General features: G+C 33.3%; 1 protein-coding gene across 1 annotated transcript; it reads left to right on the top strand.

Moving 5' to 3' along the window:
• The first annotated feature begins 326 nt into the window (after positions 1–326).
• Positions 327–27,656, top strand: LOC126659512 (UDP-glucose:glycoprotein glucosyltransferase). Its single transcript, XM_050352803.2, has 37 exons — positions 327–732; positions 1,403–1,852; positions 1,968–2,121; positions 3,010–3,181; positions 4,575–4,648; positions 8,892–8,988; positions 9,119–9,231; positions 9,346–9,461; positions 10,293–10,350; positions 12,148–12,300; positions 12,388–12,486; positions 12,579–12,743; positions 12,868–12,936; positions 13,623–13,711; positions 13,829–13,991; positions 14,540–14,674; positions 14,772–14,877; positions 14,967–15,061; positions 15,202–15,314; positions 15,423–15,633; positions 15,824–15,892; positions 16,041–16,186; positions 17,734–17,835; positions 18,694–18,841; positions 20,261–20,317; positions 20,391–20,521; positions 20,644–20,732; positions 20,900–21,249; positions 21,354–21,449; positions 22,250–22,314; positions 24,132–24,234; positions 24,332–24,490; positions 24,587–24,727; positions 24,866–24,909; positions 25,017–25,131; positions 26,795–26,947; positions 27,061–27,656. The coding sequence occupies exons 1-37, from the start codon at positions 569–571 to the stop codon at positions 27,241–27,243; spliced, it is 4,947 nt and encodes a 1,648-aa protein (XP_050208760.1). The 5' UTR covers positions 327–568; the 3' UTR covers positions 27,244–27,656.
• Positions 27,657–27,963: the final 307 nt, after the last annotated feature.

The following is a 27,963-nucleotide window of genomic DNA, read 5'->3' on the forward strand; positions in this document are numbered from 1 at the left end:
AAAAGTATCAATTTGATCCCTTAACTTGTGGTTCAAGTTAAATAATTCAGTTTCAGTTATTTCGATCAATTAAATATAATACTCTTTATTCTTAGATAATACAATTGTGTAATATTGACAAACACAAATCCGAATGATTCAATTTGGTCCTTAATTAACCTAAAACTAGAGATTATGTCCTTAATATGATCCAAAAATTGAAAATTTTATCTTAACTGACCATAATAGCTGAAAGTTAATTATTTGACCACAACTCACAAGTTTAAATACCAGATTGACCCTTTATTCGTTTGGTAATTAGGTCTTGTAAAACCCTTTCAATTAGAATCCATGGCCAAGAATTGGTTAATTTACCAAATCATCCTAATATTTTACCTACAAAGACGAAAAGAGCCGTTTTAAAGAGTCTTTCCCTTCCAAGTCGTCTCCTCCTTCACTACTGATCTCTCAGTCTCACTCTCTCCAATAAAATTAAAACTCCATTACAATAAAAAATTCTCCTTAATTTAAATTTATGCATCAAATGTTGGATAATTAAACGAACATAGTAATCTCTTTTAATTATCCCATGGAGACCCGATTTAGATCCGGTTTTTATGTTTTAATTATTGCAATTAGTGCGATCTTCTGTGGATTATCTCATTCTGTTAATGGAGAGATTCGAAAACCTAAAAACGTTCAGGTTGCTGTTAGAGCTAAGTGGGAGGGTACTCCTGTCTTATTAGAAGCTAGGTAATGCTTTTTTTCTTTTATTATTAATGGGTTTATATAATTTGATTGAATTGGATTTGTGTGTTACTGTAAAGATTTATATGTTATTTGAAATGTTTCTTGTTTATTGAGTGCCTTTTATTTTACATTTTCTGAAAGTGTAGTTTGCAGAGTGTGATTTTTTTGAATTCTAAAAATTATGATTTCCTTTCAATTCTTTCAGTCGGGTTCTTTTAGATTCTTTGCTCATATTTTCTTGAAGTCTTCCAATTTATTGATAAAACTCAATGCACAGTGCACATGGTCCACACGATGTGTTTCGGATACAACCTTGGCTATTTTTATGTTCCTGTTAAATGCACTATGCACATTAGGATTATCGTAAGAGCTTGTGAATTTATATTCGTTTCACTTATGCTATTAGCATAACTCGGCTATGTTTGATTCCTAAACTAATCACAGTACCTAGTGTTGATTTTACCACTTTCACATGTCATTTTTGCCTACTTTTGAAAATTATGATTGATTTTCATTAAGCCGGTTGTAGCTGTTTCACAAATATTCTCTTTCAGTTGGCATGATTGCGTTTGGATTTTAGCTTTCACCTTAAATAACAAATTGCAATTTTAATTTTGAAAGCTTGTAAAGTTATAATCTTCTCGGGCATTAGTTTATGTATTTGTTGCTGCAGTGAATTACTATCAAAAGAAAGGAGAGACCTGTATTGGGAGTTCATTGAGGTCTGGCTTCAAACAGAGAAGGATGAACCTGCTTCTTATACAGCTAAAGATTGTCTGAGGAGAATTATTAAACATGGACGTTCTCTTTTAAATGATCCACTTGCCTCACTGTTTGAGTTCTCTCTTATTTTGAGATCTGCATCCCCAAGATTGGTGCTTTATCGACAACTAGCAGAGGAGTCTCTTTCTTCTTTTCCGTTTCTGGATGATAACATTTCAGATATTGCTGGTGGAGAAATAGCCGAAACAAGCCATAGAAATGAAATTAAAAGGTCGGATCCTTTGCTTGTTGGTGTCAATCCAAAGAGCCCTGGAGGGAAATGTTGCTGGGTGGATACAGGTGGATCGTTGTTCTTTGATGTTGCAGAGTTGCTGCTGTGGATAAACAATCCTGATAAACTGTAAGTAATACTTTAACATTCTTTAATTTTATTTTACTGTTGAATATGGAATTGTTAACTTTCATTGTAGTGTGTAGTTTCATGTAATGTTATTATTTTATTTCTTGGTTGCTAGTGCAGGAGATCCGTTTCAGCAGCCTGAATTATTTGATTTTGATCATGTCCATTTTGATTCTCAAACAAGAAGTCCAGCTGCTATCTTGTATGGAGCTCTTGGAACTGAATGTTTCAAGGAATTCCATGTCACATTGGCTCAAGCTGCCAAAGAGGTATGTTGCGTTAAATAAAACTTATATGTTAATCATCTAATCCCATTTTTGTTGGACATGAATGCAACTAATTGATCCCATTGAACTATTGCTTAGGAATAATAAATATCAGGAGGTGCCTTTTTGTTATAGGGTTCTAGTTGCTCCTTTAATTTTAGAGAATAGACAATAAGAGATGACATGTATCACCAATATTTTGTGAATTTGAACTATTTCCATTATTTTTTTTCTCATTTATGCGATGGCATTAACTTACAAATTCACAAAGCTGGAGTCTTATGTAATTTGTAGTACAACCACATTGATTTTGGCCATTCATTGTTTATACTACCAGAAACATGACAAGTACTTAAGACATAATGTAATTTAAATTCATCTGAATTTAATTGTATACAATTAATGTTTGTTTGCTATCTTGCATTACTTAGTCTTTTTTTTTTTGAACAACAACTTCAAATAAGCTTGTTCTTGAGGTTGCTTTACTTATGTAAACTGTACATTGGAAAACCGTAGCTTGAATTGTTAAATGACATGCATTTCCTTAAGCGAAGGTGCAATAGAGGTGATAATTGTGTTTCTTGGTGCAGAGTTCATCCTGCAAACAGTGGCATATGCTTGTTAATAGATAGCTTACAATTTTTAGCTGGCTTTGGCTAGAAGAATTTTATTTTTCTTTCCTAATTGCTTGTTCATCCACCCAATTTTACTTTCCAAATGCTTGACTAGTATTTTATAGGAAAGACTTGAACCCCATTACATAGTGATTTCAATTTTTCTTGCATATTTTATCTAGGTTTCTGGCATTTGTCACTTGACGTTAATTGATGCATGCACCCTTTTCTCTTTCTTCTGACACCTGCCTTTTAAAATTTGAATTAATTTTTTCAGGGAAAGGTAATATATGTAGTCAGACCTGTTTTACCTTATGGCTGTGAAGCAAAAGCTGGCCACTGTGGTGCTATTGGTGCCAAAGACTTCTTAAATTTGGGTGGTTATGGCGTGGAACTTGCATTGAAGAATATGGAATATAAAGCCATGGATGACACTGCCATTAAGAAAGGTTAGAACGGTGACTTGCCCATGTGTGCTTTAATTACTCAATTCTGAAAGATATTTTATTTTCCCCTGAGCAAGCTAGTATCATCTTTGTTCTGAGCGTACCAAGAGTTCTTGGGATGCCTAGGCAACTGCAATTTTTCAGTCTTTATTTTATACCTATACAATGTCTTTTACTAGCATATCAAAATTTATTTATAATTTAGGCAGCTGAGGATACAGAGGGACATTCTGTATAATCAGAAATAAGTAGATGGAGATCACAACAAATTTAGTTGTAAGATCTGTAGAAGTAAGGAGGAAAAAAAAGCTTGACAGAACTCTGGCTGCAAAATGAATCTTGATTTCATTTGAATTGGATTAGTTGATTTTTTCTTAATAAATTGTCGTAGCAGGATTTGGCACAATAATCTTGCATGGACTTGTTCTTGCACTGTCTAATCATCTGTAAGACCATTCTTGCTATCTAGATCAACTAAAAATATGGAGATAATCAAATAACTTTTCACGTAAGAAAAATTGACGCAATATGGCATTGCTTTTAATGACTAAAATTATGTAGTACTTAAACGTGATGACCATAAACTTGTCCTTCCTTTGTCAAATTTTTGACTTAAAAGGAAGTACTGGAATTGATGGATATTTTGTAGTCTTCTATCCCATTGTCTACCAGAAATACCCCTAAGAAGATTGTTTTTTCTTCCATCAAGCTTCCAGCTGTTAGAAACTGATCATAAAGAGGTTCTTCATTTTGCAAACTTTGGAGAAATACTTGAAAACAGTTAAATAACACATCGTCTTGTGGATTAATATGCTGTGAGACATTTGTTTTTCTTTCATTAAAAAGTTTACAAAGATTTTGGCATTTTGGAATGAAATTCTATTCATTTTATCTTCTAGCTCATTTTGGATAGGTCTGAAGCTCTCACATTATTGATGTTGTTGACTTTCGAGGATAAAATCTTTGGTTTAAATAATTTTACATCATCTATCTTGAAATGCACTTTGCACTAGAATCTAGTGATAGTGGCTAGTCATATGTATCCATTCACCTGTAAAACCATCCACCTTTGCTTACCAGACAATGCCTGAAAACATTCATACAATTGTTTCTTCATGTGGCCACATTGCCTAAACCTAATTAAGTACTTTGAATTTGCATTTTTGTTAAATACGCTGATATTATGTGAATACATTTGGGCAATTCAATTGTAACATATAAATCTAAATATATTGGTGATAGTTGTGGCAATTTTAATAGTCGTTCCCTCTGGTTGGTTAAAGTGTGAATGAGCTTTTTGTTGGCACTTGGAATTTTTTTTGTTAAAGCATGCTACTCATATTCACGTCTCGGTGCAAAATTATTTTCATTAAAAGCAATGAATTTTGAGTTGCAGGTGTCACTCTTGAAGATCCACGAACTGAAGATCTTACCCAAGAAGTTAGAGGATTTATATTTTCCAAAATGCTGGTTTGTCATCCTTCAAAGTTACTTATATTTTATTATCGTTTATTTTTCTTTCTAAAACCCTGTTCTAGTTTTGTTCAAGTCATGATAGCTTCATGGACCACTAGTCTCGTCCTCCCATTTCTTATTCTATGATTGTTAGTCAGCTATTGATTGTATTCTTACTTACATATTGAAAAATTGAAGTAAATACCATTGACAGAAGCCGGAAACTATTAGTATGTTAGATTTTTAGATAGTGTATATAATGTAACTGTTGTTTTGATGAGAAGAAATAGACCTGAGCAGCTGCGTGCTTCTCTCTTGTGCGCCTTTTTAGGGGCTGGGGATCATTCTGCTGATTCTGAATGCTCATAATCGCTTATGCAAATAGAATCCATGAGAAACATAATGAAAGTCATATAATTATTACAATTATTGGTTTGAGATCTCATCTCTAGTTGTAGATGTCTAAGTGTAAATGAATTAATTATGAAGTTTCTAGATTTAGGAAGTTTCTAGAAGATTACGGATTTAAGAGTTTCTAGAAAGTGATAGTTTTTATAGTCTTATATTCAAGCATTCTAGAATGTTCATATTCTAGAATGTTCATACTATAGAATGTTCATACTCTAGAATGTTCTAGAGTATTACTCACATAGCTAAAATCCTTGTATAAATAGCTAGTAGCATTCCATTGTAAGAGGGTGAGAGTCTAAGAATAAAAAGTCTTTTTTTTTTGTTCTGCATCTCTCCTATTTTATACAACATGGTATCAGAGCCTAAGGCTCTTTTCTAAAATTTCTTCTTGTTTAGACAACCTTAACTGTTGTCTTTCCTATTTCTTTTAAGCAGCCTTAATTGCCTCCGTTCCTATTTCTTTATAAGCTGCCTTAATTGTTGCCGTTTCTATTTCTTTTAAGCAGCCTTAATTGCTGCCCTCCCTATCTCTTTTAAGCAGCCTTAATTGCTGCCCACCCTATCTCTTTTAAGCAGCCTTAATTGCTACCCACCCTATCTCTTTTAAGTAGCCTTAATTGCTGCCATTCCTATCTGTTTTAAGCAGCCTTAATTGCTGCCATTCCTATTTCCTTTAAGTGGCCTTAATTGCTGCCATTCTCACATTTCTTTTTCATCATGTCAACGAAAGACTCCAATTTTGTCCAAAAAATTGGAGAGTTGCAAAATGTTCCTGCCTCCGATAGACTTGATGGAAAAAACTATCTTAAAGGGTCTCAATTTGTTCACATATATCTCAAGGGTAAAGGAAAACTTTCCCACCTTCTTGGAACAAGACCAACAAAGAATAATTCAGCATTTGAAGCGTGGGATAGTCAAAATATAGCCACTAAGCAAAGAGATAAGTCCGTCACAGAATATACCAGCTAGCAGAAGTGTTGACAAAGGGGCTGAATAGTTCAAGTTTTCCTGATCTTATATTCAAGCTGGGAATGGAAGATATCTATTCCTTAGATTGAGGGGGAGCGTCAAAGTGTAAATGAATTCATTATGAAGCTTCTAGATTTAGGAAGTTTCTAGAAGATTACGGATTTAAGAGTTTCTAAAAAGTGGTAGTTTCTATAGTCTTATATTCAAGCATTTTAGAATGTCCATATTCTAGAATGTTCATACTCTAGAATGTTATAGAGTATTACTCACATAGCTAAAATCCTTGTATAAATAGCTAGTAGCATTCCATTGTAAGAGGCTGAGAGTTTAAGAATAAAAAGTCTTTTTTTTTGTTCTGCATCTCTCCTATTTTATTCAACAGTAGAAAATTGATTAAGAAAGCTCTCTCTATGTCCGTGTTTTACAAATCATTATTGGGGAACTATTACATGTGGTTAACTCCTAACTTTATTATCTCGATCTAAGAATAGTTTGTAAGCTTTAAAACTAAAAATAGTAAAGAGAGAAAGAATTAGCCGTGGTCAGTAGTTGAAGTGGCAAGTGTTTTATGGGGCATGGATTTTCATTGCGATAACCTTCACTTGCAAAGAGAAGGGATTTTTAGCAGCCCTAATTTAATGGTGATGGTTTCTTTTTCTCTTAACTTTAAAGGCTTATCCCCTTAAAACCCCCCCACCTTTTACCCCCAATTCGTTTGCACTCTCACGTTGCAAAACCACCAAATATACCCAAATTTCGACCTTTCACTTTCAATTGCACCCTCAAATATTAAAATTTACACCTTTTGGTTTCAATTATACCATTAAACATTAAAGTAACTTTTTTCCAGTACTTCAAATTTTAATAAATATTCAAAATGGTCCTTATAGTTATAATTAAAACAAAAACGCCGTCTTGCTTAAATTTTTAAAAAATAATAATAATTATGTATTCAACATAAATCAATTAAATATATTAATAGATATTTAAAAAAATAAATAATTCTTTTAAATTTGAAATAAGTTTTATTTAAAAAAAAAAAATCCGACATGAACCGTCGTCGTCTTCCTCAAGACGAATTGTTCGCCTTCCTCTGTTCTGAGGAAGACGAGCAGGTCGTTTTCCATTGAGGAAGACGAGCAGGTCGTCTTCCATGGAGGAAGATGACTAGCTCAAAATGAACTCGGAGCGGCGGGTTCGTTTCGAGGAAGACGAGCGGAATTTTAATTTTTAAATTAAAAAAATTAAAAATAGTTTGTATTTAGACTAATTATATAATTTTAAAAAAATTACTAAATATAAATTTTTTTAGCGGGTCAGATAGTAGCAACAAAATCATTCAAATATCGGAATCTCGTTAATTTATTTTGTAAAGTAGAGGCCGCATGGTTGAGGATATGAATTTTTATAAAATAAATATATTTATCTATACTAAATAAAATAATATTGTTAAGTTTTAAGTTTTGAAAGAATAGTTTTATTTTTGTTTTAAATAAAACATTAAGCCCTACTTAAAATATATGCTAAAATTTAAAGTATTGATTTGAACATTTTTCAAGTGAAAAGAGGTCAATTTTATGCTCGAGAGTGCAATTGAAAGTGGAAGGTTGTAATTTGGGTATATTTGGTGGTTTTGCAACGTGAGGGTGCTAACGAATTGGGTGTAAAAGGTGGGTTTTTTTTAGGTTTAATTACTTAAAAAACCCTCACCTTTAATTTTGTTTTCGTTTATACCCTGACCTAGGAAAATTGTCACAAATACTCATGACCTTGTCTTTATGTTTCACCTCTACCCCAAATTTCAAAAAAAAGATGATTTATTGAAAATAACTAAATATAAGGGTTATTTTATACCTTTTTCTAATAAAAAAATTGCAAACAAATACTCCATCTATAAAAACGCTCAAATAAGTCCTAAAATTAAAAACCGCTAATATTATTATTTTCAAAAAAAAATTCAATTTTTGTATAATTAATAACATTGACGTGTAATTAGAATATATACTAAAAATGAAGGACTATTTTAAACTTTTTTTCAAATGAAAAGAGGTAAATTTAATACCTCGAGGGTAGAGGTGAAATATAAAGACAAGATCATGAGTATATGTGACAATTTTCCTAGGTCAGGGTATAAACGAAAAAAAAGTTAAAGGTGAGGGTTTTTTAAGTAATTAAGCCTTTTTTTTAAGGGGATAAGCCAACTTTAAATAATGTAATTATCCAAATAATCAAAAGGTTGACTTATTTCCATAATTTTCACCAAGCAATGAGTATTACAACATCAAATCATGACACTGACCATGATATATGCTGCTTGTTCACTTTAAATGGATACTTTCTCATTTTCATGCTGTAGAATGAGCTTGGACTTGCATCGAGTAGTCATTTACTTATGTAATCCAAAATACTAGGTTCAACTGCAGATGTTATGCCTTTGAGTTGTTTGAAAGAGTGGTTGTGAATTGTAGAGACATTCTATGATATTAAAAGGATTTGTGTGTATGCTTTAGGGAACTGTATTGAGGAAGTGTGCTAGAAGAGGGTGCGGGATGATGTTTTCACATAGGAAGTGTGCTAGAAGAACTGTGACATCGCCTGCCTTTAATTTCTGTTCTGGTGCCCTGGGACACCTCGACTACCCTGTCCATCATTAGGAATATTTGCTTCTTGCACATATCTTATTTGATTGTTTAGACTAGTGTGAGTGTGAAATTTACTATCTAAGAAGATGATATTTCACCATTTCCTTACATAAATTCTCCTTTCCTATTAACCTTCTTGAAAACAGCTTTTAAAATCGGATGCTATTTTTATGCTGAAGATTGTACTGATATCAATTAATAAGGATTATTGTTTCTTAAATGTTTCATAAATACAGGAACGTAAACCTGAGCTTACATCTGAGATTATGGCTTTCCGAGACTATCTACTTTCATCGACAATATCTGATACACTTGATGTTTGGGAGCTAAAGGGTATCTGCAATTTTAGGCTTTCTTTTTCCTTGATGGTTTAAACAAACTGCATATTTGTATCTCCAATTAAGACTCTCTTCCTTGCTGGTTTAGATAGGTTGCATGTTCTCTGACGTTTTCCTTTCAACAGATTTAGGGCATCAAACTGCACAGAGAATAGTTCATGCCTCCGATCCTCTACAGTCAATGCAGGAAATCAACCAAAATTTTCCTAGTATTGTTTCTTCTTTGTCTCGCATGAAGGTATATTATCATGTCCGACGTATTCTCACTGGAAAGATGAAATAACTGTTGAAAGGAGGCCTGTTTTCTTTATTTTTATTCTGATGATTCTCCTTGAACATTGATATTTTGCAGCTTAATGATGCAGTTAAGGAAGAAATAACAGCAAACCAGCGAATGATCCCTCCTGGCAAGTCCTTAATGGCTCTGAATGGCGCTTTAATCAATGTTGAGGATATTGACCTTTATCTGTAATGATTCTTCCTATCAGAAATTTCTCTCTTTTCTGTGCTGAGATCATATTAACTACAGATTTATTGGTTATTGCTCATTTTTATTCCATCTAAAATGAAGTTCTGGCTGCTGAAATTGGCCATTGCTTAGAGTTACTTGAATGCCTTTCAACTATTGGAATTTTCAAAGCGCAGAGCTAGGCTTCTTTATGTTAAACCATGAGCTATTAGATTTATTTCCTCTCTGCGGATAGTTTTTACTGTAAATGAAGCCATGAGCTATTTGATCTGTTTTCCTCTCCAAGGATAGTTTTTATGGTAAATGAAGCATTCTTTGTTATGATTTCATGCATGTTGATATCAGTAAAATACAATCTGATTGTTTGATCGTCCTTCTTGACCTCTATTTTCTGCTGTTTAATGCTCATGATGCAAGGTTATTACTTATTTTTGCAACTATATTTCTTATAATTACGAAGAGGTAAAACACTATATATTACTATCTAATTTCACTTTTGAAATAGGTCGCGTATGGGTAGATGCTGATTGTATATATATTAATAACTGGCTGTTCTAATCAGAGTTAAGTGTTAAAAATAACACCTCGGTCAGCACTACTGAGTTAAACCAACTATAGTGATTTGAATTTCCTGGCTTTTATAAGTCATTCCCGGATCCCGTGCTCACTTAGTTGGACTGTTCTATAAGCCGTTTTTTTGGTTTCATTTCCATATATATTGTAACTATCATTTATTCATTTTTATGTTGCCTCACATTGTTCTGTTTTGCTGCTATATGCATTCATTCAATAAGATATGTTGTGACTGATTTTTGATGTTGGTTTTTTAGGTTGGTAGACATGGTCCAGCAGGAGTTGCTATTGGCTGATCAATTTTCCAAATTCAAGGTGAATGTTGCTAAGTTTTCCTTCCAGTTAGATGGAATAAAGATGTAGCATGGGCAAAAATGGAAACAATTGACAGCATTAAAAATCAGTTCGAGTTTTACTGGTTTTTTTTCAATACATTCTACGATGCCCCTACACCTACTCATCCCAAAATAGGAAATGAATGAAAAGCAAATTCTAAATAGTAAAAACCTCTTTGTAGCATCCCTATTTTTGTTTGTTCAGATGGCTATGTTGCTCTATCCCTTTCCATATTTAGAGTGATGTAGCACCACTAACTCTTTATTCACTGTAACTACCTTGCTCTTGAAAATGCTAATCAACTTTAATTTCTGGATAGCGTGAAATAGTAGTTTGCCCAAAGTAAGAAATCATTAATAATAAAGTAACCCCTAAAATAGGAGTTTTCTTTGCTCTTGCATCAGTTGGGTATTGTGAGTCAAAGTCTTGACACAATTAAATTCGACAGGAATATATCTTAAAGTCATGCTGTCAAATATTGACAGCTATATAGAAGGGGGAAATTAAGCTAGATACTGGGAGAGAAGTATAACGGTGTAATTGTGCTGGAAAATCAATATGATTTGTCTTTCAAGTTGCTGAAGTAATAATCATAATATGAGATCTAGGATGCTGTAGAAGTAGCTATTACACATCCTTCCAAATAGCTATAGGAAAAAAACCTAAAACTTTTGCATTCAAGTGTTGTGGATGTTTGATAATGAATTAAATTTCACACAGAACTAATTGTGGAAAAGACGCGAAAGATTGATAGCTTTAAAGTGGATAGGATGCAAGTTATTGTTGGGATTATTTTTTTAGTTTTTACAATTTTTAAAATTATACATGCATCTTTTGGGTACAATCTTCAAGTGTTTTAGTCTTTTCTAACAGAAAAATATGATTTTTTTTTATTTCTTCCAACCTTGTTTCTATGAAATTTTACTTAGGATTGACAATTAAGTTTGAAATATTTGGCATAAGTGTCGTATAATTTTATCACCCGGCTGTTAAATGTTGTGATATTAGTACCAAGAAGTGCTGAGTTTAATTGAACCTTGAGATATATGAACATACTAGGTGTGTGCTATTCTAGTTAACTAATTTTTTTTTGAAATAAATTAATTGCCTAAATACATTCTTATAAAATTCTCAATTATGCATTATATATCAGTTGTAGTCGAGTCTTGAATGTGCATGAAGAAAATCAGATTGCACTTCATTTTTAGTCACAAAATGGAAACAGCTTGTGGTACGAGAGATTTGAATTACGGTTATTCTTATTGGAATCTTATGATTTGTTTCTAACTAATTATAATGTGAGATTATTTCATTGGAATTGAAATAAAAACGTGTACAGAACAGTATCATTGTTCTTCATTTAACAAAGAATGTCCACAGTAGCATTTTTATTATTTTTAGTTTCAAAATGGCTAGTTACAGTTATTGAAGTTTCGTATCTATGTGCGTTGCTCGTTAATATTATTGGTTATCTGTAAATGAATAAGCCATTAACTGTATGAAAGAGCTATTAAAGTATGATTTACTATGTGAAACATTATTAAGTTTCATTTATTTTAACTATTATTCAACTTTTTTTAGTCTAACTGATTTTTTTCCTGTCATGCTCATTTTAGAAGCTGATATATTTACTGAGTTTCTCAAGTTGTTGTTGTGTCAGCTTCTACTTTTCCGTGATTTTCTGTTTCTGTGAATTATAACTAGCACTTTATTTTTTATGTTTAATATATAATGTTAAGTCATTTAAATTATCTTGAATTGTGCTTTTATGTTCAGATTCCTCACAATGCAATTCGGAAACTCTTATCAACAATGTCTCCTCCTGAGTTAAATATGTTCCGTGTTGATTTTAGATCAACTCATGTTCATTATCTCAATAACTTAGAGGAGGATGCTATGTATAAACGGTGGCGTAGCAATATAAATGAGGTATAATTTTTCCCTGCAAATTGTTTCTTAACCATACAATGGTAATCGAGATTCCATGAAAGTAATGCCTTGTGATTTCTTGTACAGATCTTAATGCCTGTCTTCCCTGGACAACTACGCTACATCCGAAAGAACTTGTTCCATGCAGTTTATGTGCTGGATCCAGCAACCAGTTGCGGTCTTGAGGCAAGTAATCTATTCCTTCTTGCCATCAATAACTACCCTTAAACCCTGTCCTTCTACAATTATCTAATATGTTTGTTGTTGTGAGCCTGCAGTCCATTGATACAATCATGTCCTTGTATGAGAACAATTATCCAGTGAGATTTGGCTTGATGCTATATTCTTCAAAGTTTGTTAAGAAAATCGAAGCAAGTGGTGGCGATCTCCAATCATTACCCATGGAAAATGATGGTCAAATCGAGGAGGATATGTCCAGCCTGGTATTTGCTTTCTTCATTTTCCTTCCCTTTTGCTGTCTGCTCACCAGGATACTCTCTTGCTTTTCTCTTCAAATGCTGAATCCTATGGTGCTAATGAGTGTCAATTTCATCAATTTGTTTGCAGATGATCCGTCTTTTCATTTATATCAAGGAAAACTACGGAATCGAAACAGCTTTTCAGTTTTTAAGTAATGTAAGAGCTCAGTTCCAATCCTTGATTGAAAAACACAGATTTACTTCTAGTTCATCTCTGGATTGTATATTTTTCTTGGACATGTGTTTGAAAATTTTCTTTATTTTTAAAGAAAAAAGAAAAACAATGATTTTTCTCCTTCTAATTTCTGCTGTATTTTGTAAGATCAGTGTAGTGTTTCAGTCTCCTTGGATCTTTTGATGATAACTAGTGATAGGAAATAGTATGACCGGAAGAGATGTATTAGTTTTTAAGTCAACATGGGCAGGGGTCAGTCTTTTACTGTTCAGTGCAACACTATAATTCTGGTTGCTCATGTCATATGCATTGGTTTGAGTACCTGGAGGCTGCTACATCATTACAATCTCTGAAATGTCTAAGATTATTCTAGAATATTTCTCTTACGACCCTGCTATTTTTGGTTTAAATTGGCGCAATAGACCCTATTCAAGATATACATGAACATTTAATTCTATAGTAGCATCTCCTTGCTTGCTTTTGCTTAAAATTTTCTATTACTTTACATTGGCTGTTTTGAAGCTTTCCTTTTTAACAGAGATAGAACTGCTAGCAGCCGTTTCAATTTGAGTATCTTTATATGAAAGCTGGCTTTTATTGAACTGAATTCATTTAATGAAACTTTGACTGGTCTAAAACTTAGGGCATCCAATTTTTATGTGTGGCAGGTAAATAAGTTACGTGTGGAGTCAGCAGAATCTGCAGATGAGGCTCTAGAGATGCACAATGTTGAGGGTGCATTCGTTGAAACAATTTTGTAAGTACCTAAAGGGTCGTTGCTCACTTTCTGGTTTGGAATTCATAGTGAGTAATTTTGCTTGCCTTTAATTTTCTGTATGACCTTTTTAAAGAATGTTTTTGTATTCTTTTGAAGACCAAAGGTGAAGTCTCCACCTCAGGATATTTTGCTAAAGCTGGAAAAGGATCAGGCATTTAAGGAGTTGGTGCAACAAAGCTCCATGTCTGTTTTTAAGCTGGGTTTGTACAAGTTGCAGTGTTGCCTCTTGATGAATGGTCTTGTCTTCGAGTCTAGAGAGGTAATGCTCATGCTTGTCCATTAAACTTGTCCACTTGCCTATATGATATTTGCAGCATGCTAGTTATATGGAGACCCTTTTACTACTTTGATAGTATTAATTTGACTTCAACAATTTTTTAGTTGCAGTCTTTGTGGAGGCTGAAGTTAATTAGCCTTCGAGGAAATAAACTATGATTATCTGCTGTTAGGTGTATACTGCTTTGGTAGATTTGTAGTTGTTGATAGCCTTTGAACTGAATGTCATTGTAGTCCTATTTTTTTTTATTTTCTTTTAGAAGCCTTTTTCCCTGTTCAATTAAACGTTTTGGTATGAATTTTCTCAGGTTGTTTGTGATTTTTGTTTCCACGTGTTGTCAGATTTTTAGTTGCTTTAAAGCCTTTTACTGAATGTCACTGTGGACTTTGGTACTGCTCTTTTTGGGCTTTGCTGTTGCCTTGTACTGAATTTCATTGTGAATGTGAACAGTGGTGCCGTTCATTTTGGCCTTTGCTGTAAAACCTTTTCCTCTGCTCAATCTAAAGTTCTTTTTGTTTGTCTTTGCACAGGAGGCTCTAACAAATGCAATGAATGAGGAGCTTCCAAGAATTCAAGAACAAGTTTATTATGGACACATAAATTCTCATACTGATGTCTTGGACAAATTTCTGTCAGAAAGCAGTGTTAGCCGCTATAATCCACTGGTACCAGAAATATTTGCTGCTTACCTGTCTTTTTCCAGTTGTTTTTAATAATGTCTTATATGCATCCTTTATTGATAATTCTACTTTTTGCATGCAGATCATTTCTGAGGGGAAGGTGAAACCCAGGTTTATTTCCCTGAGTTCATCAGTTCTTGATGCGGAATCAGTATTTCATGATATTAGCTACCTACATTCTTCTGAAAGTAAGCATAACTATATTTTAAGGGCAGATATTATATGCTTCCAATTTGTGTTAGTTATTGATCTTTTTCATGTTGTCCAACAAATACAGCTGTAGATGATATTAAGCCTGTAACTCAGCTTCTTGTTGTCGACATCAAATCATTGAGAGGAATAAAGCTGCTTCATGAAGGAATCCTCTATCTGGTTACATTTCAGGATTAATATCCTAAATCATTATTCCTTAATTTATAAGATTATTATCATTTTTCAGCACTAGATCTTTGCTGGAAGCCATTTTCACTGCCATGGCATTGATGTGCTGTAACGTTTGCATTATTGTGCAGATTCGAGGGTCTAAGGTTGCTCGTTTGGGAGTTTTATTTTCCGGTAACGGAGATGCTAATTTACCCAGTCTCCTTTTTGCGAAGGTTTTTGAAATTACGGCATCATCTTATAGGTTTGTTAAGCTCTGTAAATTCAATCTTGTTTCTCTAGAAACTCTTTTGACTGCAAGCATGTCCTTGATGCTGACCAAATTTGTTGCTTGACTAATGGTGTTTTGCAGTCATAAGAAAAATGTCCTACAGTTTTTGGAACACCTGTGCTCATTTTATGAGCAAAGTTACATCATTGCAACTTCTATAGCAGATGAAAGTGGTCAAGCATTTATAGAAAAGGTTTATGAGCTGGCTGATGCGAATGAGTTACCTCTGAAGATGTATAAATCTGCTCTTGCTGATTTTTCAATTGATGTAATGAAAAAACATTTGGATAAGGTAAGTGGATGAGTTGCTGTAGTATATAAAAATTAGAGTCTTAGCTTCTTATAACTCCAGTGACCAATCTATCTATTTTTTTTCTTTTTTCCTTTTCATCTCTTAGTTTTCAAATTCATTTGTTGCAAGTTTCTTTATCATAAGGTTACAGTCAATCAATTGACTGGTTCATTGTTAATGCGGTGTACAGGTCACACATCTGTTGTACAGGCAACTAGGGCTTGAGGCCGGTGTTAATGCAGTTGTTACCAATGGAAGGGTTAGTCTCCATTTAGCTTTGTCAATTAATTAGCCTAATGATTTTTGAGAATCATTCTTTTAATGTTAGTTGTAGTATCAAATTTCTAACTCCTCCATCAATATTCATCTGTTACCTTTGCTTAACATCGTAATTCCATGCTGGGTAGGTGACTGTTGTGAATGATGAAGTGACATTTTTGAGCCATGATCTAAATCTGCTGGAATTTGTGGAATATAAGCAAAGAATAAAGCACATAGTGCAAATTATTGAAGAAGTGCAGTGGCAGGACATAGACCCCGACATGCTTACAAGGTTTGTTGGTCTTAGTCCTTTCTCTATTTCTGCCAGACACCAATGCCCTGGATCCTATTTTCCTTGTCGAGTTCATTTATGCAACTGTTTCTAACAAGAAGCTAGAGGGGCAAGCATCATTAACCATTTGTTCTTTATGGCTAGGAAAGTGTCAGATACCAAGCTCATGGACAGTGATAAGTTGAAAGCTTGGTACTAGGGGAAACAATAGCCTTTAGTAATACCAGTAAAGGAGATATAGAAGAATAGAGGGTTAGAGAAGAGAAGGGAGGGGAACAAATAGAGAGAAGAATAGGAGAGATTACAGAGAATTTAAAGAGAGAAATAGGAATGTATATTCAAAATCCGTATCAATTCTCTTAGACAATTCAGCATATATAGTGCCAATAAGTGGGAGCTGGTTTCCTAATTCTGTTACGACCATATAAAATAACAAGTATAATACTAGAATAGAAATGACAGCTAATAACAAGAAGAAATTATAATAACGTAATGAGCTAGAAAATGGGTAGCACCTTTCTAAGCTGAGTGACCAACATTACTCCATTCTCTGGCAATTCTTCTTCCTTCTAGAAACATTTTGCTGCTGTACTTGAGGTATTCATCAGCTGCTCTTGAGGTATAGAGGGAGCTACTGTACTTAAAAACACCTGCTGGAGATTCTATTAGATATGTATTTGAAATAGTACCTATAATATCTGCTGAGTAGTACTAATGTGAGTGGGGGAGGATATTTAGTGTTCTCTTCATTTTCTTTTCATGAAGGATGCTGTAATCCACATACTATCCAGCAATTGATCGGAATTTACCATGAATTTGTTAGCTTATAGTGTCTCAACTTCATGTGTTCTCTACCTGATACTGCTAGAGATTACTTGTATGAAGTATCTTTGCTTTCCTCTTTATTGGTGCTCAAGGATTTAAAGGGAAAGATTTCATCACTCTAAGATTTTCATTTAAACTCGATAAGTTACAGATCCTATTTCAAGGCGAATGGTTTAAGTCACGTTTAAAGTAATTATTTCGCACAGTTTGGGATCATAGTAATTGTTCTACTGATTTTCTGCATCTATCAAATGATAGAAATCAGTTGCTTCCATAATTAGGGTAATGCTTCAGATAGCCATCCCCATTTTCTACTCTAATTTTCTCTCTCTAATACCCTTCTCCATATTTTTTCCAATAAGTCTAGCACGATTAACATTTTCTGCTGTTTTTAAAATAGCTTTTCTACTGCATATGCATATGGAGAACTTGAAGATGCGTATAGAAAATTAGTTGTCAAAACAAACCAACACGGTTTTTGATTAATGCCATTTTCCCATCAGATGGATTGCGGCTGATATATTTAGAATTTCTCTCTTCTCCCCTCTTTTCTGGCCATTGCTGTATTATTACATGGTAAATGTGTTGTCTATATAATATTTCATGCTTTAAATGAGTTCTTAAGTGATCTCATCTCGTTGGCATTTTAAAGCTGCTAACTTGTGATCTTTTGATGTAAAGTGGAAAAAAACTTAAGCTGATTTTACTGTTGTGACATGCAGCAAATTTGTCAGCGACAGTGTTATGACTGTCTCCTCTGCAATGGCATTGCGGGATCGAAGTTCTGAAAGTGCTCGATTTGAGATTTTGAATGCAGAATATAGGTAAATACTGGTCGTTATGAACACATATTGGTCATTTTGTTTTCACTTCATTTCTCATTTGGAGGGATACAGGATCATTATAGTTTCACTTTTCTGACCTAATTAATAATTGCAATGATAATCCTGGTAGGCATATGGCTCCTGCATAATCCAACATTAATGAACACTAAGTATACAACACATCACAATTCTTACTATACAATTATGCTCTTAACTAATTATAAAAGCTTTATACAACATTATTATAAGAGTTGTGCTATTTAAACCAACAATTTTCTACCAACTTATTATACCATCCGATATGAGAAGATATTAGCTGGTTATTATTAAAAAGCACACTGTTAGGAAAGAATTGTGACAATTAAAAATTGAGCACATAAGTTGGGAGATTTACTTGTAAGTATTGGGGTAAATAGCATTTTATTATTCTATTAACTACTTTTTCTTTCAATGTTCTTCTAGAATGCACCTAATGCATGATACGCTTTTTCTATTTCCTATGTCCATCAATTTTGCCATCTCTCATTTACATAATATCTGAATTCAACTCAATTAAGTCTAAATTCAGTGTTATTTGGGTCGGCTACATAGATTCTTTTCTTTCAATCTGCTTGATTTTGGGCCAAATGTTTTGGAAGGTGAGACTTTTCAAATCATATCGATCCACTATCCTCCAAGTTAACTTATGTACACATATATCATATTCATATTTCAACCAATTTAATATTTAAATGTTTAAAGTTATAGTGTTCAATGATACTCTGATGAATTGTCAATATTTGCTTCTTGGCGTTTCTCATCTCTATTTTAACAATTTATTCCTCTTAAATTCTCTTTTTTTTTAATATTTTGGTGCAGTGCTGTTATATTAGAAAATGAGAATTCTAGTGTCCACATTGATGCTGTAATTGATCCATTAAGCCCAGTTGGTCAAAAGGTGGCTTCACTGCTTAAAGTTCTAAGGCAGTACATTCAACCAAGCATGAGAATTGTACTTAACCCCATGGTAATTAAAGTTCCTAGCTTGACTGCTTCAATTTTTTCTTTTTCTTTTTTCAATTAAACTGCATGTATCTTGCTTCATTAGGGTGATTGGGATCCTTGTAACTATATACTTGGGATTTCCAACTTCGTGCTGATATCCAAATTAAGGTATACATATTTATGAATATGATCATGAGATAATGGAGCCATTGCTATTATGACTAAGACGAAAGTCATAAATAAGATGATTAAGTCTTGGGGAAAAGATATAGGTGCGGATTAGATGAGCTTGGGTCAAATTTCTGAAAGTTTGTGCTGTTTGGGATGGCTATATCTTTGCCATATGGATTTTTGAGCTGTTCTAAACTGAAATTTTAGGTCGAATCAAACTAAGTCATTTATAAGATTGACCTTACCGTACTCAGAGTTTGAATCACCCATTGTTGAATCTCTATATTTGTGTTGTATGATAAGAATTACGTTTGGGTTTCAGTATGTTTTGAATATGATATTGTGCTGAGTACGGGTTCACTGCCTCTTAGTCTTTACTAGTATAATATTCATTAAAATCTTGAGCTAGATAGGTAGCATTCTTCTTCTTCATAAATAGCCATCCATCTGGACTGGACCATATCCGCTGATTCCTCTGGTATGAGAAAGACCTTTTCACGTTTGAATTTGTTCATTTGGAAAACCTCTCCAAAGTGGGATTTTTGTTGCTCAAAGTGGATAATTTTCAAGGTCAATAAGACATGAAGACGTGACAACAGCAATAGGCTTTAAACAAACACTTATTACACTGAAAAGCGAACACTTTTTTTCTATGCTGTTCTAACTGACCTTTTGGTTGTTTTTGGTTTCAAGAGACTAAGGTAGCAAAATAGAGTTCTGTTGGATTTTTAACCATCTGATTACATTGGCATAAATTTGTATTCTAAGCTGGACCTATATATATATATATATATATATATATATATATATAGTTATATTTAGCAAATCTTGTAACCAAATGCTAAATGATTAGATCTTCTTTTCATGCTCTACTTTTATCCTTATTCTTTTCCATCCCAGATCCAGTTTTTTGGTGAAAATAACATGATTAGAAGATCCTGTTTATTTTTCATGCTTGAATCATGTTGAATTTCCTTTTTTTTTAATAAAATAAATTTTCTAGATTCATCAGGCTGGTTTGATTTGAATGCTTAAATAAATCTGTGATGAAGATGTTGCATTCCTTTTCATATATTTTACATTTTAATGATGATAATGTTGGTGTCTCTTCTTGTGTGAGGCTACAATTTGAACCAATTGCCTCCATCACATGCATTAACTTCATTGTCGTATTTCATTTTGATAAATCCAAGCACTACTGATTAGTCTGTTTTATGGCAGAGTTCTTTCTTTGTGTTAAGGTTCTAAGAATGTTAATGTTTTCTGGCAGAGTTCTCTTGTTGATCTCCCATTGAAGAATTTCTACAGATATGTAGTCCCAACAGTGGTATAAATTTTGACTTTATGAACACTAGTTGTGGTTTCTTTCCTGGTATCTTAATTGCTCTATGATTTATCAGGATGATTTCAGCAGTATTGACCAGACAATAAGTGGGCCTAAAGCATTTTTTGCAAATATGCCACTATCAAAGACTCTTACCATGAATCTTGATGTTCCTGAACCATGGCTTGTTGAGCCTGTTGTTGCTGTGTATGTTTCTATCCTGATCAAATGTATCTAAAAGCTTACTGTATTTGGGAATTAATTTTTGTTGTTGGAATTTCCTGGTTTGTGCTTATAATTGTTATTCTTGCTCGTGCCAAGAATTGCAGACATGACTTGGACAATATTTTGCTTGAGAACATGGGTGATGAGAGGACGTTGCATGGAGTTTTTGAACTTGAAGCTCTTGTGCTTACAGGTGAGTTTTTTTCCTTGGAGAATAGAAGTGTTAATCTTAGCATAAGTTCAGGAGAGTATTTTCATCTAATTTAACCATATGTAAAAGAGGGACGATGCCAACATTGTGATTCTACCGAGTTATGGTTGATATTCATTACTTATTAAAGCTTCCATTGTATTTATTAGGACATTGTTCTGAGAAAGATCAAGATCCTCCGCGAGGTCTTCAGCTGATCCTTGGAACTAAGAGCACACCGCATTTAGTTGATACCATTGTGATGGCCAACTTGGGTTACTGGCAAATGAAAGTCTCCCCTGGTGTATGGTACCTCCAACTGGCTCCAGGTCGAAGCTCCGAGCTTTATGTTCTGAAGCAGGATGGTGCAGAAAATCATAATCGTCTATCCAAACGTATCACTATAGATGATTTACGAGGAAAAGTGGTTCATCTGGAAGCGGCAAAGAAAAAGGGCATGGAGCATGAAAAATTGCTGGTTTCTAGTGATGATGATAACCATGTGCCTATGAATAAAAAAGTGAGCTTAAAACTATTTGTATCTATGGCTCGATTATTAACAAAGCCTAGTAAGTAGGTTAAATTGTGTCGGGTTACAAATTGTCTCTGTTTAAATTTATACAGGGAACTCATGGCAGCTGGAACACTAACCTTTTGAGATGGGCTTCAACTTTTATTGGTGGTAATGGACCCGCCAGGAAGGATGAGAACACTTTAATGGTGAGTCATCTTTTATAAAAAATTTAAGTTTCTCCTTTTTCCCATTACACGTGCATCCACTTGTTTATTTTGGGATTCTTTTGTAACTGTTTGGTAGTTAACTGAGTTTGCACTCACATAACTCAATCTTTTATTTTCTGAGAGATGTTCTAACGTGCAGCTACTCATTGTGATACTTTCCATTATCTGTTCAACGTATTTTTATCAAGTAGTGGTCCTGACTTCCGATTAGTTTCTTAAATGCTTTACTTTGCTCTTTGGATTCACTATGCTAGAAACCTAGAGCAGATCACGTGGTGCATTAGATACAATATGGCTGTCCTTAATTATTTGTTAACTTTCAACAATCAAGATAAGTTATGTTTTAGGCTAACATGCTTTCTGCCATCTGAATGCTTTTCTTTAACAGCAAATTGCTCCAGCTTACACCATTGAGGCTTTGTGTATGCTTTTAAACTGTTGTCTTTATAGTGCAAGCCTCTTAAATTTTCCAGTTAACATTCTTGAGGAAAATGTTCTTTAACTGCAAATTTCTCAAGCTCTTTTTAGAACATTGTACATGCTCTAGACTTTTGTCTTTAATTGTGCAAATTTCTCGAATCTCTTTGAAAAGAACAAATTCTATCATGCTTGTATTTATAGTATTTTGGCTATTCTAGGAGACATTTTTCCTATTATTTGGACAAGCTCAATTATTTGTGTTATGGAAAAACCTAGACCACATCATGGGAATTAAGTCCTTTGAATTTTGTTTCTTGCTATGCTTTCAGAATACTACTTAATTTGACATTTTCTCTCAGGAGCATGCAAAGGGTGGGCGTCGAGGAAAGCCAATTAATATTTTTTCTATTGCTTCTGGTCATCTGTAAGTGTGCCTTTTTCTATGGTTTCTAATCTTTCCTTTTCAATGAAAGAGAGCAAAAACCTATTACAGTGGATATCTGTAAATATGCCTTTTCCTATCTTCGTGATTCATTGTTTGTATTTTTACTTAAATCTAAAATGTGTAAGCCATAGGTGATGGGTTAGGAACTTCTTTTTTGATAGACCGTATAACTCCTTTTTATCTTTTTGTTATACATAAATTTGTCCAACAAGAACCATAAATTGATTCTACTTAATTCACAGGAGCTGGTAAAAAAACCCAAGAGCAATTCTTGAAGTATTTACAAGTGCTCACTGAAATTTCGCTTACTTTTTTGTGTGTGAATGGACATGTGTTTAAATATTGGTTGGACACCTCCACTTAACACCAATTGGTTTTAAGATGGAATCTAACATGGTATCAGAGCTTTGTCCATTCACACAATTTGAATTTGGCCCGGCCCACGTGAGATCCGTGAGGGAGGATTGGTTGCTCGGCCCGGACATGCTACGCGTGAGGGGGAGTGTTGAAGTGGGAATCCCACATTGTTTGTGTGTGAATGGACATGTGTTTAAATATTGGTTGGGCACCTCTACTTAACACCAATTGGTTTTAAGATGAAATCTAACAGAAAGTAATCACAAAGCACGGATTTGTAGTTCTTTAGCTAGCCCTATGTAGTGAAACCGTACAATAGACTGACTTAGTAAGTCGAGCAGATGGGAAATAATTACAGTGGCCATAAAAAAAAGTTTATAAAATAAGAAATTAGCTTAAAATTCTAAGCCTGTCTTCTGATGCCTCTTATAAACAGAAAACATAGTTGAAAGTTCAAAACTTTCCATTTTGAACTTAAAAGAACTCATTTGCATTCCAAGCTGTATTGCAGTACTGCTATAAACTTTTTAGGAGTAATCTGTAAATTATAAATATATCGCCCCCATTTCCGTAATAAAATTAATGAAAAGATAAAAATGAAAACCTTATCCGATGCCATGAACAACTAAATAAATCATTTGTAATGCTTATGAATTGTGCTAAATCAGGTAGAGGATGAATTATTCTTGTTAAATCACTTTAATAATCTCATTTTTTTTTGTGGATACACTTTCAACATGTTTCTCTTGATGTTGCAAGAAAAATGATAGTTTACTAACATAATTTTGATAATTTTTAACTAGTCAATCTTCATTTAAGATAATATGCAAAATATTAAGAGGACACACTGGTATATGCAGAATGGTGTCTTTATTTTTTTTATACTTATTTGGTTTGCCCAATCTCTTATTTGCATGCTTCAACAAAGAAATTAACCCTTTCCTTTGGAATTTCTTCCACAATGTGGGATAGAAACTTAAGTTTTATTTTTCTTATTTCTACCATCCTGCCACTTTAAGCGAGGTGAAATTATGAAACAACAATCTCATATAGATAAAAGGAGGTTTTTTTGATCTTTGGGTTGGAGGACAGACTCTACAAATTAGGATAAAAGCTAGACCATTCTAGGGACGAAGCAAGTCTAAATGCATTCACAGGTTCTTGGGGTTCCATGGTGCATATGGAGCAATTTTCTGAACAATGAACTTTTAGGAATTTGGTGATATATTTATTTTAACTGCAGGCTCTAATTAATTTGTCTTAATTGTAGGCTTTGATTAAGGAGTGATCATGCTTGCTAATTTCTGTAATTTGTGTAGTTTACACATGGAAACTGACATGATTTATCAGTTTAATCCCAAGTGCTTCTCATGTCAGAGTTCGTCACCATTACTTTTTCTCTTTGTTGAGCTTAATCATTTTGCATTGGGTTTTGGCAGATATGAACGTTTCCTTAAAATAATGATTTTAAGTGTCTTGAAGAACACCAATCGTCCAGTGAAATTTTGGTTCATAAAGAATTATCTCTCCCCTCAGTTTAAGGTACTAATTTCTGACAGGTTCTTATCATTTCTATACTTTTTGAGTTAATTTAGATTTTGACTTGTTGGGGAACTTTGGTTGTTAATTAAACATGCAGGATGTGATTCCACATATGGCACAAGAGTATGGTTTTGAATATGAACTGATCACCTACAAATGGCCTTCCTGGTTGCATAAGCAGAAAGAGAAGCAAAGAATTATTTGGGCATATAAGATTTTATTCCTTGATGTTATCTTTCCACTTTCTTTGGAGAAGGTATTGTTGTCTTATACCATGTCTTCAGTTATGCTAAGACACTAACTTGTAATTGTTAGATATTTGTTTAATGTACATCATTTTACTCTTGTGCAGGTTATATTTGTTGATGCTGATCAGGTTGTTCGAACAGATATGGGGGAGCTTTATGACATGGACATAAAAGGAAGACCTCTTGCATATACACCATTCTGTGACAACAACAAGGATATGGATGGATATCGATTTTGGAGACAAGTACATTTATTTTACTCTGCCTGAGTTTAACTGCAACAGTTGGATTAATCTTTTACTGAAATCCGCTCGAGTTTTTCTGTTTTCTTTCTTACCCTTAGTTTTTGTTTTTCTCAATTCCCTTATTTTATTTTTGAACAGGGATTCTGGAGAGAACATTTACGAGGAAGACCATACCATATTAGGTATTCAATTACTCTAATGAAGTTAATATTTAGCAGTGTACTTTTGTTTTTGTGTGTAACTCTTCTGTAGCCTGCCGAGTGCTTTACATGTTTTGCGATTCATGCAGTGCTTTATATGTTGTTGATTTGGTGAAATTCCGGGACACTGCAGCTGGAGATAATCTAAGGGTTTTTTATGAAACTCTTAGCAAGGACCCTAATAGTCTAGCCAATTTGGATCAGGTAAGAATTGAACTTTCTTTTTCTTCTTTTTCATGTGTTTGATCTGCCATTATTTGTTGTTATCGTCTAATGATTTCTTTAGTCCCCTCAAATTATCACTTTTGAAAATCTCTTGCTCTAATTATAGTGATCAAATCTTAGTCCTTTTAGTTTTATCGAAATCGGATCCCTCAACTTCATTTTTATCAACAATAAGCCTAAATTATTTTTTAATTATTGTTTATTTCTTTAAAAAGTATGTAAATTAATTAGCTAAATGCACATGCAGTCTAATTAGTTTTTTTATAATGTTGTAATTAAAAAATTTGGATATAAAATTAAACTAATAAGCTATAATAAGGTTAACTATTAGAGTATGGTGTCGTTATAATATTTAAAAATAATAGTAATTAAGAATTGTCACTGTACTATGCTGTTTTAATAGTAAATTTATTAAATTTTTATTTTAATATCCTACATTCTCTTTAGTTTTATTTCAAAAATCAAAAATTAGATTCACCTTTTAGAAAATAATTAGCAATTTAATTATTAATTATTTACATAATTTTTTTGAAAGAAATTAGCTATATTTAATTTTAAATACATGAAGAAAGCATCCGAGTTTAAATTTATTTTTTATTCTTTAAAATCATATTTTAGTTAGATAAAAATAATTTAAAAATTGTAATTTTTTTTTTAAAATTTAACATCATGTATCTGCATAAATTAAATTCATAGTCATTAGATATAAAATTTACTAATTTTTAATACTATATATGTAATGTTTATTTGATTAAATTAAAATTTTATTTGTCTATTTATTATTATTATATGGATAGGGAATAACGTATATGTCAATTTAAATATATCATAAAGTATGTATATAAATTATTACTGGAATAATTCTAGACTAAAATCTAAAAAATTAGTATAAATAATAACCAGAAATTGTTAAATAAATGAGATATTTTAATTAATATGATTTAATTGGCTAATACAAATACAAGAATGTTATCAATTAAAAATAAAAAATGTAAGAACCAAACTGGATACTTTTCTTCACACATTTAACACCATCACCGCATGGTATTGAGTAAAGGGTCAATCCGGTCCCTGAACATGTAATTTGGGTTCAAGTAGCCATTCTATTCAATTAAGGACAATACTCTATGTTTTTATATCAATTAAGGACAAAATTGTGCAATATGAACAAGTTTAGGGATCAAAATGATCCAAATTTGTCCTTAAATTGATCTCAAAATAGTGTTATCCTTGATTAACCTAAAAATAGAATGTATTGTCCTTGATTGATCAAAATGGCTAAGAGTGAGTTATTTGATCATGAGTTACAAGTTTAGGGACCAGGTTGACCATTTGCTCGTAATCAATATATAAAATAACACACATGGCTCTGGGAATGAATTATGCCAATTTAAATAGAATGTTGGCAAACAGGATGGAGAGAAATCAGTTCAACTACAAGAAGAGCATTAGAAAAGGAAAAAGAAATACTGTACTAGCATGTGAATCCTTAATAGTTCCCATTTTTGTCAGCTCTCTTGCTTGTGGCTTTATTTAGGTTTAACTTTGAACTTTGGGATCGATGATTGTATTGTTTATTTGTTGATGATAGTGTTTCTTTTTTTAATGCCATTGATGTTAAAGAGATTGCTTCTGCTTTCAGGATCTTCCAAACTATGCTCAGCATACAGTTCCCATCTTTTCACTTCCTCGAGAATGGCTATGGTGCGAATCATGGTGTGGTAATGCCACAAAATCCAAGGCAAAAACCATTGATCTCTGTAATAATCCTATGACTAAGGAACCCAAGCTTCAGGTAAATCATAAATTTGGTCACTGCTCTTTTTCAATGGTACTTGTTTTATTGATCACGTTCCACAATTTTTTTTCCTCTCCGTAAAATGTTTTTCTTTTTTTAACTTCTCCTAGGGTGCAAGAAGAATTGTTTCTGAATGGGTGGATCTTGACTCTGAAGCAAGACAGTTCACTGCAAGATACTTAGGTGAAGAAGTGGATTCTCAAGAGTCTATTGTATCTGCCAAGGAACCGCAGAATCCTGCAGCCAGCAGCTCCTCAGAGGAGGAAGACCCAGAGTTCAAATCAGAATTGTGAAATCATAAAATTCTATAATTTTGTTCAGGCGAACATTCTTTTAATGGGAGGTTAGACTGATCCGATGCATTTTCCCATACAATTTTACCGTATCAACCGGGAAAGCATTCGGCAACTAGGAACCTCGGTTCCATATTTTCCTGCAACACCGGCAAATATGGCTCCGTTTTTGCTGTAGAAATCTGTCACATGTACTAGGACTGTACAACACAATTTATCGAGAACTTGTAGAACAAGTAAATGCCAGCATTCTGGTTCAATGAAAATGCGAGTAGGTCGGAAGGTGCATTTTTCAATGCCAAGTCATTTTAAGAACAGATGTAGCTAATTTCTGGATACTGGAGCATTTTTCTGTATAATTTTTGACGCTGTCGGAGAAGTAATAAGAGCCTTAATACTGATAAACTTGTTTACATGACCCTGTTTATAGTTACAAGCAAATTTCCATCTGCTGAACTTAGAATTCTTTACCAACATGAACCTCAGTTTGATACTGAAGTGGCCAATGATCCTTTTACTTTATTTGAATGAATTCTATTATTATTAGAACCCATTTTTTATAAGAAATACTACGAATACGACTGGATATTACAAATCTCCATCTGCTAAACTTACAATTCATTCCATTATCCATCTGCTAAACTTACAATTCATTCCATTATTCCACAATTATCTATTCTCTACACAACACAGACAAAAAATAATTCATTACGAAGGACA

This window comes from Mercurialis annua, linkage group LG8, assembly GCF_937616625.2.
Source record: "Mercurialis annua linkage group LG8, ddMerAnnu1.2, whole genome shotgun sequence".
NCBI lineage: Eukaryota > Viridiplantae > Streptophyta > Magnoliopsida > Malpighiales > Euphorbiaceae > Mercurialis > Mercurialis annua.

What these genes read in the sequence shown, in the direction of transcription:
- LOC126659512 (XM_050352803.2), top strand. Translation starts at nt 569, where the DNA reads ATGGAGACCCGATTTAGATCCGGTTTTTATGTTTTAATTATTGCAATT. An exon ending in CTTCTTTGTCTCGCATGAAG is followed by an intron (nt 9,232 to 9,345) that starts GTATATTATCAT and finishes GATATTTTGCAG; the next exon opens with CTTAATGATGCAGTTAAGGA. An exon ending in ATCAATTTTCCAAATTCAAG is followed by an intron (nt 10,351 to 12,147) that starts GTGAATGTTGCT and finishes TTTTATGTTCAG; the next exon opens with ATTCCTCACAATGCAATTCG.